This window comes from Hyaena hyaena, unplaced genomic scaffold (genome assembly GCF_003009895.1).
Source record: "Hyaena hyaena isolate Hyena2069 unplaced genomic scaffold, ASM300989v1 scaffold_1494, whole genome shotgun sequence".
NCBI classification, from domain to species: domain Eukaryota; kingdom Metazoa; phylum Chordata; class Mammalia; order Carnivora; family Hyaenidae; genus Hyaena; species Hyaena hyaena.
Window position 1 is genome coordinate 73,397 of NW_024082126.1, and position 12,790 is coordinate 86,186.

Genomic DNA, 12,790 nt, shown 5'->3' on the forward strand with positions numbered 1-12,790 from the left:
CCACTTGCATTTCCCAACACTAAACAAAAGCAGCAGAAAAAAAAATATCGCCTGTCAACGGTCTTAAAAACTGATAATCAAACACTGGGGTGTCATGAATGGTAAGTTTCTTCTATTAGCAATTACTGTAAAGCTTGGGCTTTTAGTATTCACCAAAAAAAAAAAAAAAAAAAAATCAAGAAAGGAGTATGCTGCCTCAGGCCAAGCCCTTAGCTGTGGAGTTTGTGTGTATTTTGGAACTGCTACCTCCTTCTCTCCCCAACTCACAGACGTATCCCTCACTGATGGTGCCACAACAGAGAGGAATATTCTGAGCAGCACTGATTTTTTTTTAACAAATCTTCATGAAAAAGCTTAGTATACATTGAGAAAGACACTCTTCCTCCTTATTATACACATAATATATTACTATCTGTATATATTAACATATACATATGTTTTTTTAATTTTTTTAAATGTTTGTTTATTTTTGAGAGAGACTGAATGTGAGCAGGGGAGGAACATAGAGAGAGGGAGACGCAGAACCCGAAGACAGGCTCCAGGCTCTGAGCTGTCAGCACAGAGCCCGATGCAGGACTTGAACCCACGAACTGAGAGATCATGACCTGAGCTGAAGTCAAACGCTTAACAGACTGATCCACACAGGCGCCTCACAAGTGTTGGATTTTAAAGGCCACAGATACAGTGGCCATTGTCACTTTCTCATGCTGAGTTTGAAACTGTAAATAGTACAATTCAGTTTTTCTATTTTTATATTGTTCTCTTTATCAACAAAGTAGATTTGGACCTGTGCTTTCATATGCTTGATAACGATGACCTTCATTTAGGAACCAGGAGACAGGCTTTGCATTAATTTCCCTACAGAGCTATGTGGACAGACCCACTGACACCCTCTCACCTGCCACTCCCCTCAGTCCATTCCTCAATCACATGTATGCATCTCTATAGTGCTGACATAATTTAAGGGACAAAGAAAAGATAACTAAGCTGCAAAGAGAAGCATGTTTAATCCTCAAATATTGGGAAAGCTTAATACAGTGTAACCCTAAGAAAAACTCAACTGATCACATGTTCAGTCTCTTTGTTTAGTCAAAGTGGTTTTGGGCTGTTAGTCTCTTAATTCCAGTTCTCACTTAACCAATCTATCTTAAATGTAATTGGATTGGTTAGGCTTTTATTTCCACAAGTAGAAATTCCTGTGAAGACCTAGGAAGCCATCTTTTAAGTCATGTTGCCTGCAAATGATGGTTTCTAGGGCCAAGATCTGCACAGAAAATGGTAGAAGTGAAGGGAAAAAGCTGTGAAACACGGGGCATCTGTCTTCTCCCAGCCTGCTTGAAGCAAGGGCAGGGTTCACACACTACCTCATCTCTCTCTCTCTCCTCCCCTTTCAAAGCCTCCTTCTGTCTGTGTCAAAATAACATGTATGGCCTACTCTTTGTTCAGATCTAAGTATCGGGGCCTATAGGCAAGTGAAGATTCCTGTGCCATTGAACAAAATCCGCATGACCCCTACAAAGGACATACACCATACTCAGAGACATTTATGTCTTCTCCCGGTTAAACAGTTCCTGGGAAACCAGTACACCAGAATCTTAAAGTTTTTGCAACGTTATATTCATTTCAGTCATTACAGAAGGAGAGAAATTTCCCCTCCCTGGCAGCTAAGGTTAAAAAACACTTTTTGACAAGAATGTACTTACATCACTCAGGGCATCTCCTGCCGCCTTCAGCTGTTTGAGCAGTGGGTTCTCTGAAGCAGGAAGTACATTATAATCTGCTTTTCCTTTATTCTTTTCATAGTCTTCTTTGTATTTTACCTGTAGGAGTGAAATAAAGTGATAAAGTAACTGAGTTATTTTTGCTCGTCTCTATTATGGATATTATGACATAGTTCCACACATCAGCTTTCTCTCTAGAAAAGTGGCAGCTTGACATTTCACAAACAAAATACTCATAGTAACTCATAACAGCAGCACAGAAACTGCATAAGTTCCCAGGATAACTTCCCTCTCGTTCATGTATTCATTCAAAAACGTCCATAGGCTCTGAGCCAGATCCAAAGAAGAATAACACACTGTCCCTGCCCTCAAAGACAGAAAGAGATAGCCATACAAATAATGACAGTGCATCATGTCCCAGACACTTACTGCTCAACAACCCTCACTGAGCTCTTCGCTTCCAGCTGCCTAACTGCCAATGTATTTTTAAAGAAAGCAAGCCACAAGCATCATCAATCTACCCTTTAATGTCTCATCAGTGACTGCATGTGAGCATGTGTGTATTTAATGTACATGCAGGAGGAGGAGGAAGGGGCTGGAGGCTGGATGCTGGATGACAACCTTCCCTTTTCTTTCTGCCCCTTCCTCTTTGCTCCTTTAATTCCAGCTTTAGCAGAAGCTTTAAACAAGGGCCCAAAAGTCCCTGTCAGGAGCATGTCCAAAGAAAGAACAAGAAACACATCCTACTTCTTGATCCCCAGTGCCAGCCATTTATTCCAGCAATAGAACTGTAGAATATAGGAACGGTCAAAGAATCCTAGATAATCTACTAACATTTGAGAACCTCAAAAAACACACATAATCAGCTTAGTACCCAAAGGCAGGAGATACACAACTGAAACACAGTGCGCCACCCCCTGTAGCACACGTAGAAGACTGCCAGGCCATACAGACAGGAGTGAAAGACATGACCTTTCTGTATGATAGAATTATGTGCTTCATTAAGAAATGGAAACAACTAGAAAAGGAGTTCCACACACCCTCCTATCTTCCCACCTGCATCTGGGATATGTGGCCTCTTCTCCTCCTGTTTATGGATGAATTGTCAAGACCTGTGGCAAAGTTACCCCTCCTGTTAAACACCAGAATGCTTCCCCTTTCACCTACTCAAGGGCATTAACCCCAGCCACTCTTACCTCCTCAGACATCACAACATTTTCCCTCCACCCTGGATTTTTTTCATCAGCATAGAAACATGGTATCTTGGTCTCCGGTCTTAAAAGAATCCCCTCTTCATCCACATATTCATCAGCTACTACCCCATTTTCTTCTTTTCCTTTCAGGAAAATACTTTTAAAAACTTGAGTATACTTACACTCTTCTATCACTCTCTTCTCACCCACTCATGAGCCCTCTCTAAGCAGACTCAAGCAAACTGCTCTTGTAAAGTTCACCAGAGACCACCCATTGGTAAATCCACTTTAGAAACATTGGACACAACTGATCACTCTTCACTCACTTTTCCCTTTCTCCTGATTCTATTCTTACCTCACCTCGATGATGTGTTCACGTGGAGATACTCCAGAGTTCAGTTCTTAGAGCTTTTGGTCTACAGTTGCTCCCTTGATGGCCTCCAGTCTTATGACATTAAATACTATCCATCTACTGATGACTCCCAAATTTATATAATCCTTCTGGATACCTCCCCAGGAACCTCACACTCATACAATCAACAGCCCACTGAACATTTCCACTTGGGTATCTAAAAGGCACCTCCAATCGTACATGTTGAAAGCTGAGCTCATGTCTCCCCTCCAGAAATAATCATTCACTCTTTCCACACTCTTCATGTTGATAAAGGGAAATCCCATCTGTCTGGTTTGTTAGACCCAAACTTTCCTCTCATAGCCCACATCCAACCCAACAGCAAACTAGGTCAGCTCTACTTTCAAAGTACATCTCATCACTTGCCTTACCCCGCTCCTGATCCAAAACATCACTATTTTGCACCTGAATCCTGAAACAGCTTCCTAGGTGATATCATCTTCCTGCTTTCACTGCTCTAGCAGAGAGCCAAGGCCAGGGTTTGAATCAATTCTGATTGGCTTTGAAGTTTATGCTCTTTCTAGTGCTTTAGAATGCCAAGGACCCTACTGACCAAAGTCTACTCTATAGAGTATATGCATATCCATGAATTTGTGTATCTTGCCTGTGACTGGATTTTCACCAATTAGTAGGAAAATAAGAAAAAGAATGGTAATGGTGAGTTTGGGAGTGTCCATACTCATATAAGGTTGCCAGCTGTCTTTTCTTGGGAGAATTCTCCTATCTGAGAATATAGCCTTTCTACTTGCAGATATCAAAAGGTCCTTTATGAAATATTAAAGATGGTAACTGAGTATTGCTAATGGTCATATACAGCAAGTTTTTCAAAAATTGGTAGCCCTATTATAGCCCCAGAAGATTTCTTTTGTTGTTCCCCAAGAATGCTCCCTTGTCCCCATTTTATATAAAACCAAGAGTTACAGGAAACTCACCCACACTAAGACCATCATGACAAATGAGAGCATCCCCTCGTACCTTGCTAGCTGCCACCCCAGCTTGTTTATTCACTTTGTACTCTGGTGTTTCGGTCTGCATGAAGTAGATCTGGTCTTTCATACTCTCGAAGTCTTCCTGGTATTTTCTCTGTAAGACATTAAACATACTGGAGAACTGCTGTGGGTACAGACTGCGCACAGGCTTCACATGGGAAGACAGGAGCTGGTGGGAGACATTACACACAGCCTCGCTCCTCTTGGCTTACCCAGGTCAGGTTACAATGAGAGAATGCAGTGCCATCACAAAAACATTTAGCAACTTAACAGAGATTTTGAGCAATTATAATAGGCTGAAAGTCAGCCTGGAAGAAGGAGCTCTAAAAGGCCACGGACAGAGAACTTAAGAGAAAAGAAAAAGTGTTTTTCAGTGAAGAAAATCTGGGAAGAAACTAATCAGTTTCATAAATGTACTGTTTGGGCTCCCCAGGCGAAGAACAAATTTAAAAGGGCCCCTTTAACCTGTACTCACTTTGCAACTGTACTGTTCATATAAAAATTGAGGCATGAATAATGGAATCTGATCAAAGCAGTATTTCTCAAAGGTAAAGAAAGATAGGGGAATTTCTTTCCTGATAGAAACTCTATAGAGACCTTACCCCCAAGATGAGTTACTTGGACTCTAATGCTCTGGTAGCACTTCACACAGCTGGGGGGTCTGAAGTCATAAAAGAAAGGGGTCACCCTTTCCACCTAAGAACATCTGGCTATTCTTTCCTACTTACTGTGCTGATGTTATCAGCATTCATTCTGGCGTTTGCAATTTCAAAGCAAGGTGTCTCACTCCATTTGCCTTTGATTTTATTTTCATAGTCTTCTTTGTATTTTTGCTAGGAGGAAAAAAAAGACAAAATATAGAAAATATAGAAATTGACAAGACAGGAAACTAAGTGGTAATGGGCAGCTTAAAATTTGTTTTAATTTAAAAAATATCTTGACTATGGCTTTTCTTAAGTTCTTAAGAGATGCCTTCAAATCTTCCAGGATAGTATCAATTACCCAACAAAAAAGTGGGGTGTGAGGGGAGAGGTAATAATTCACCACTTTCTTGTTGAGTCTGGGGACTTAGTTCATTTGGAACTTATGGATGTTCCCTGATGTTTGAGGGATAAGACTCAGAAGCATCCTTCACTTATAATAAAACCACTCAATCTCAGATTTCCATACCAAATGAACTTAGGCATAAATTTATGAGAGCTACCAAAACTTCTAATTATCCAGAAGCAATACCACCACAAAATTGCAGACTAATGAATAACGCTTTCCAGTTTAGTCTTACAGAAATTTTATGAGAACTGGCAAGTAGTTCAAAACTTGCCCCATCTTGTTCCCAAACACCATCCCACCTGAACCCCAGGCTGTAAGCATCCTCAAGAGAGGAATTATGCATTCTCAATGTTCATATCCTCAGAATCTAACACAAAATGCAGCACACAAAACTGACCTCATAAATGCATGTCCAACAAAACTAAAATGAATTGAGCCTGTGATATGTGGCTTCAAATTGCCTTGGCTTAGAGGGATCTTAAAATAAAATTAGGGGTGGGACGCCTGGGTGGCTTAGTCGGTTGAGCATCCGACTTTCGCTTAGGTCATGATCTCGCGGTTCGTGGGTTCGAGCCCCGCGTCGGGCTCTGTGCTGACAGCTCAGAGCCTGGAGCCTGTTTCAGATTCTGTGTCTCCCTCTCTCTCTGACCCTCCCCTGCTCACGCTGTCTCTCTCTCTCCTAGAAATAAATAAAAATATTTAAAAAAATAAAATAAAATAAAATAAAATAAAATAAAATTAGGGGTGTCTGGGTAGCTCAGTTGGTTAAGTGTCTGGCTTTGGTTCAGGTCATGATCTCATGGTTTGAGAGTTTGAGCTCTACATTGGGCTCTGTGCTGACAGCTCAGAGCCTGGAGCCCGCTTCAGATTCTTTGTCTCCCTTTCTCTCTGCCCCTTACCTGCTCACACTCCATCTCTCAATCTCTCTCTCAAAAATAAGCAAACATTTTTAAAAATGTATGTTTAAAATAAAATGAAGCTAGTCAATCCCAAACCTGGGCATATGAGCTAGGGATGGGTTAAAGCAATCTCCCTTCTTGGCTCACAGAAATGTGTTAACAGATACAACCAGTGAGTCTCAAAGTACCTGCATGCCTACACCTCCACTTCATTCTTTAAGAAAAAAAAAGTGATTTTCTGGTATACCTTTAACAGAACCAGTACCAAGAATGAGTGATGTGCAAAGCCAGTGAGTTTGAGTTAAAGGATGCTCAGCCCTCTCTAAAATGTCTTTATCCTTCTTCTCAAGAGGCTAATGTGCTAAGTGCTAGCCAAAAGTTTTTCACAGCTATAAATTTTAGATTCCTGGGCTGGAGTTCAGAAGCTCTGGGCCCAAGACTGAACTCCACCATTACCAAAGATGTGGCTGAGCCTCTCCAAGTTTCGGGGTTCAGTGTTCTCAACCACAGCACTGGCAATAATTATAATTCCTTCTACAGAAGATTACTGAAAAGTTTAGATAAGTCCATACCCTCAAGGGTCCTTTGCAAACTCTTCAGTGCTAAACAAATGTAGGATATGATAATTATAACAATAATGACAACAACATTGCTAGCGTAACAGAGTAAGAAACTCGAGAAAATTGTGTGTGTGCACACGCATATTCTTCGGTGGAAATCTTTATTGAGATAAATTTATATTTAAGTGCCAAATTATTTGCCTACTCTCCTCTTTTGAAGCTTTAAAAAATTGAAGTCAACCCTTTAGTCAGTCAAAACTGGCTGAATTCAATTGGTCAAAAGGGATTTTTTTGATTTGCTGATTACCTGTAGAAGTATTTCTAATCTTTTTTGGAGAATAGACCTCTTCAGAAACCTGAGAAAGCTATAAAATGCCCATAAACACAATTTCATATACACACCCCAGCTTAAGATCTCAAAATCCACAGTTTTTGGTGGAATACTGCCCTTTCTCTGCTTGCTGGCAAAGGAAGAAAGCTCTATGATTAGGGAATAGGGGCAAGTGGTCCTGATACATCCCCACAACTTTGTAAAAGGATTTAACATTGAGAAAGTAGTGAATACTCTTAATGAGATCCAAAAGTTGGGATACTGTGAAGAAATTACTAGAATCACATATGTCGATTTGTTAAGGAAAATTAAGTAAAAATTCTTACATTATGAAATGGATGTCTGATTTTTCAGAAGATATTAAAACAAGATGCAAAATAAGAGTACAAGACCATCCAACACCCTCACCCAAAGTCCGTCCTCACTTCTTCCTCTTTATGAACCAGTCACCATAGAGGTGGATCTCTCACAATCCACCTCTACTCCCAAGTCTGGGAAGATTTTCACAGTAAGGAAAGAGGGTGGAGCTTGTTAACTGTTGAAGTTGTGGCCTTCCTCTTCATCTATAGGTAGGAAAGGAGTTAAAGACTGAAGGCCTGTAGCTTGAGGAATGAGAAGGAAAGTGAGGTATGTGTCCACTTGGGGCCTCCTCTATCAACCAAGTGGTCTTATTCTACATGTCTCACAGCAAGGCCTGCTTATGTGGTACATAAAGATTGTTAGCCATACCAGGGGTCCAACACCCAACTTTCCCCCCAACCCCACCCCAACTCTTCTGTCTAACTCTGTCAAGTAAAGCCAATCAATGGAAAACTGGCAGCAAGAATTGATTTAATGCTCTCAAAGATTCTGTGTTTGTTCACTTAACAGAGGAGAGTACATGGAGTCAATTACAAGCTATGGAACACCTTCTGTGGGCAAGAGTAACCGCATGTCGACAGATGTAGTAAAACTGCTTCCCCAGACCATAGTCCCTCCTCCCCAGAAATGAACTAAGAGTGCTTTCATTGGGCCACAAATTGGACACCCTAACATCCAAACACAGGACTTCATTTTCTACTTTCCATATCTACATCTGTGGTTTTGATGTGGTTATCAAATGGAAGGATATAAAGACAGTTTAGTTAATCACACTTCACTTTTTCTGTGAGTAAATACTGGGACTTCGGACAGCTTCATTCATAGACAAGTTATCCTCTCAGAAGGGTGGAGGGGGTCCCAACTGATATTTTCATTGCCCACAGTGGGCCCAGGGCTACTTTCCTAACCCAACCAAATCTCTTCTGGTGACATCAATGGAAATATCTCCTTAATTCTTTTTGATAGAGGACTTTCCATGGTTTTAGAAGATTAGAGCTTGGCATCTTCATGCTGTATGGCAATACTCATTGTAAGATATTTTTTTTAAAAAATCCCAGTGAAATAGTAATAAATACATATATATTGGTCTCTGCCCCCCAGTTCCTAACACAGAAGTCCTAAACCTTGTCATCTCCTGAGTGATAGCGTCGTCTTTTGTTTCAGTGACACAACTCCTGGATAGCTTTATGATGGGGGCTGGGCACCAGAAAGACCAAGCCATGATTAGAAGCTTGGAACTTTCCACCCCACCCTTCACTTTCTGAGGAGGGAAGAGGCAATAGAGATGGAATTAATAATCAGTCAGGCCTATGTGATGAAACCTCCATAAAAATCCCTGAAGGACACAATTCAGAGAGCTTTCAGTGTGGCAAGCACATCCACACGCTGGAAGAGTAGCTCCACAGGGGCAGAAGGTCCCGTACGTGGGACCCTTTGGGACCTCACCCCAGGTTCCTCTTTATCTTGGTTGTTCATCTGTATCCTTTATAATAAATTTAAGAACGTGTTTCTCTGAGCTCTGTGAGCCAATTATTAGTAAATTATTAAACCTGAGGAAGGAGTCATGGCAACCCAGGATTATAGGCAGAAGTATGGGAGGTCCAGACTGATGACTAGTGTCTGAAGTAGGGGTAGTCTTGTGGGTCTGGACCCTTAACCTGTGAGATCCGAGGCTAACTCCAAGAAGATAATGTCAGAATTGAACTGAATTATAGGACACCAAGCTGGTGTCAGAGAATTTGGTCGGTGTGGTAAAAAACCCATTTGGTGGCAGAAGTGTGCGCAGAGTAGAGGAGACAGAGCTTTTCCTTTCAATTCTACATCCCTGTTAGGTATCATTAGAAATTCTAACCTGAAATCTCACATTTCTCCTATCATGAGTCTGGAAGCAGAGAAGCAAGCACAGAGCAACTAAAGGGACTTCCCAATGTTGCATTCAGCACCTCACTTTCAGCTGGCTGTAGTGTGCCTAGTGTCCTCACCTGGAGGGCCTGCTTAATGAACAACCCTGCCTGACTGTCCATCTGTGTTAGAGCTCCAAAATGCAGCTGAGCTAGGATGAGTGTTGGTATTGGAGACCAAGGTTAGAGAACTGATTCTGACAGCTACAGTAAGGAAAGCTGGTAAACAGAATATAGTCAATATATAAGCAATATAAGTCATTACAGATCCCTCCTCATCAGGGAACTACAAATCAAAACCACACTGAGATACCACCTCACGCCAGTCAGAGTGGCTAAAATGAGCAAATCGGAGAACTCGAGATGCTGGCGAGGATGTGGAGCAACGGGCACCCTCCTACACTGTTGGTGGGAATGTAAACTGGTACAGCCCCTCTGGAAAACAGTGTGGAGGTTCCTCAGGAAACTAGCGATAGAACTCCCCTATGACCCAGCAATAGCACTGCTAGGAATTTACCCAAGGGATACAGAAATGCTGAGGCATAGGAGCACATGTACCCCAATGTTCATAGCAGCACTCTCCACAATAGCTAAAACATGGAAAGAGCCTAAGTGTCCATCAACGGACGAATGGATCAAGAAGATGTGGTTTATCTATACCATGGAATACTANGAAATCTGGCCATGTGTAGCCACATGGATGGACCTTGAGGGTGTTATGCTGAGCGAAATAAGTCAGGCAGAGAAGGACAAATATCATATGTTTGCACGTATAGGAGGATTAGGAGGAACTTAACAGAGGACCATGGGGGAGAAGAAGGGGGGAAAGAGTGGGGGAAAGGGGGAGAGGCAAACCATGAGAGACTCTTGAATGCTGAGAAACAAACTGAGGACTGATGGATGTGGAGGGGAGGGGGGAGATGGGCATGGAGGAGGGCACTTGTGGGGATGAGCACTGGGTGTTATATGGAAACCAACTTGACAATAAACTATTTAAAAAAATATAAATCATTACAGGTACATGATCATTATATTAACATATGAAACAAAGGCTATAAGACAAAGGGATATATTGGGAGACACAGACAAGGAAATGCTGAACTTAAATACATAAGAGTGAGTACATGAAGGAGATTTGATGTTTTGGAAAGAAAGGAAATGATGATACTGAAACATACGTCAAAGCCCATGACCATGGGGAATACTTCAAAAGAAAAGACTTAATTCCCACAGCTAAATCACCTCTTTCTCCTCCACCTGCAGCTCTACTCCTCTCTTACTGGATGGTTTGTTGTTAGATGGACCACTACAGATCATAAGCATTTCCTCCTAAAGTGAGTGTTATTTTGGATGCACAGCACCCATTAAGAACTCGGTATTTGGGGGAGACTGGGATAAATAGCCAAATACAGTGACCTTTATCCTCAGCTCACATTGTTATTCCACAAGGGCAAACCCAGTGCTGGTGAGGTTTTCAAGGGTCTAATGATGCCACTGTGTCTGGCTAGAGTGGTGCAGCCCAACAGGCATACAATGCAAACCGCCACTGTAATTTTAGATTTTCTAGTAGCCAACTTTTAAGATGTAAAAAGGAACAGGTGGGGAATTAATTAAGCTTAACAACATTTTTACTTAACCCTATACATCCAAAAATATTATTTCAACTTGTAATCAATGTAAGAATAATGAATGAGCTATTTTACATTCTTTTGGTCATACTAAGTGTTCAAGATCTAGTGTATATTTTACACATAGAAGACCCCGAGTTCATACAATCACATTTCAAATGCTCAAGAGTCACACGTGGATGATGGCTACTACCCTGACGAGTGCACTTCTAGACTGACTGGCATGTCTAAATTAGTGGACAGATTGATTATAGAGCAGTGTGAAAGTGATTTATTTTTTATCACATTCAATTACTCACACTGCGTACTCAAGGTAAAAAGCATGTTACAATAGTAAGATAGCTTTTAAAATATGCTTTAAAAATTAAAAATAGATTTTTATTTATAAATGATCCCTTTAAAGGAGCTTTTTCTTTTTCTTCAAAAAGATCAATTGCCCTTGTTTCCCAATCTTACTTAAATATCAACACTTTTAGAAGGCTGGCTCTTTACGGACAGTTCTAAAGTTTATTTCTGCTTAGTCCTGGGCAAATTTCAGGGTCATGGCATTCCTATTAATGAAAATTTACTGTACTTAGCAGATGCTCCAAATAGCCTTTAGTTATACAATTAGTAGACTGCCCTATCAGACACTAAAAACATCACTGAATAGACTTCATCATCCATAACTTTTCTTCCTTCTTTACTAGAGACGTCCTTTCCCACAAAATACCTAAACAAGATGGAAACCTTTAGGTTCCATCAAAATTCAAGCAGAAGACCAAATTGGGATTCAACTCCACAGAGGGCAAAGAAAAAAGTATTTAAAATCAGCCGTATCCCGGGAGAAAGTGGCCTGATTTGAACCAATTTAAAATAGGAATTTGGCATGGGCCTGGTCACCAGTTGAACATCTGTCTCTCTGCAGTCTCTGTCAGGCCTGCATTCCTCAGAGCTAGCTTACCAACCTAAATATAGACAGACTAAGCCATTTGCCTGCGCTTTAAAAGTTAGGAGGTACACTGCCTGTGGCTGTCAAACTAAGCCATGTCTGAGAAATCACGCATGCATTTTTATTTTCTCCATGTCTGACCGAGAGCATAAAACTGTGCAAGGTCTTCACACTGAATTAAAACAATCAGATGCTCCAAGAAAATGTGTGGAGACTCAGTTCTTTGTTGGTATCACTTCTGCAAGTCAAAATGTTAAATGACATCAGGACACATGTTCTGTTTTCAAAACGCAGCTTTCGTATTTACCGACCATGGAGTCATTAAGCTGGCTGAACATTTATTAATGTATTATGGTTCCACGCTGTCAATGGATGCAATGTTTTTGCTGTCGACTTTTCAGAGTCATATTGCAAAAATACTCTCAGTACTGGTGTCATTAGGTTCCCCTTACTTTCTCTGATGTTTGAGATTATTAAGCCAGAGTTTTCAAGGCAGACTCATCCTATTTACTTACCTTGCTCACTTGATTGGTCACTTTCTTAGCAAACTCTATGTCTGGAGGATCTGGCAGAGATGTGAATTGAGATTGCTGTTCAGCAAGACCTTTTTTGTAGGCAATCTGACAAAATAAAAGACAGGGACGCTCATGAGCCATAGAAAATGACTCTATTTCCCATGTTCCATTTGTTAGTATTTTTGAACGAGATTATATTTTGACCTGTATTTGAAGTCTTAAACTTTAGTGTACCACATAACAGTAACTTGTCCTTGCAGATGCTACACACCCTTGCTCTCAGTATTAGCAGGAATTTCT

General features: G+C 40.9%; 1 protein-coding gene across 1 annotated transcript in view; it reads right to left on the minus strand.

Moving 5' to 3' along the window:
• The window catches only part of LOC120225731 (nebulin), a gene marked incomplete at its 3' end in the record, with an annotated part of 101,507 nt that overhangs the window by 73,390 nt on the left and 15,327 nt on the right, over window positions 1–12,790 (minus strand). Inside the window, exons 8-11 of the mRNA XM_039223898.1 lie at window positions 12,491–12,595; window positions 5,044–5,148; window positions 4,302–4,409; window positions 1,704–1,820 (exon numbers count right to left, since the gene is read on the minus strand). Of these exons, the coding sequence (XP_039079829.1) occupies window positions 1,704–1,820; window positions 4,302–4,409; window positions 5,044–5,148; window positions 12,491–12,595 (435 nt within the window). The remainder of the gene's footprint in view (window positions 1–1,703; window positions 1,821–4,301; window positions 4,410–5,043; window positions 5,149–12,490; window positions 12,596–12,790) is intronic.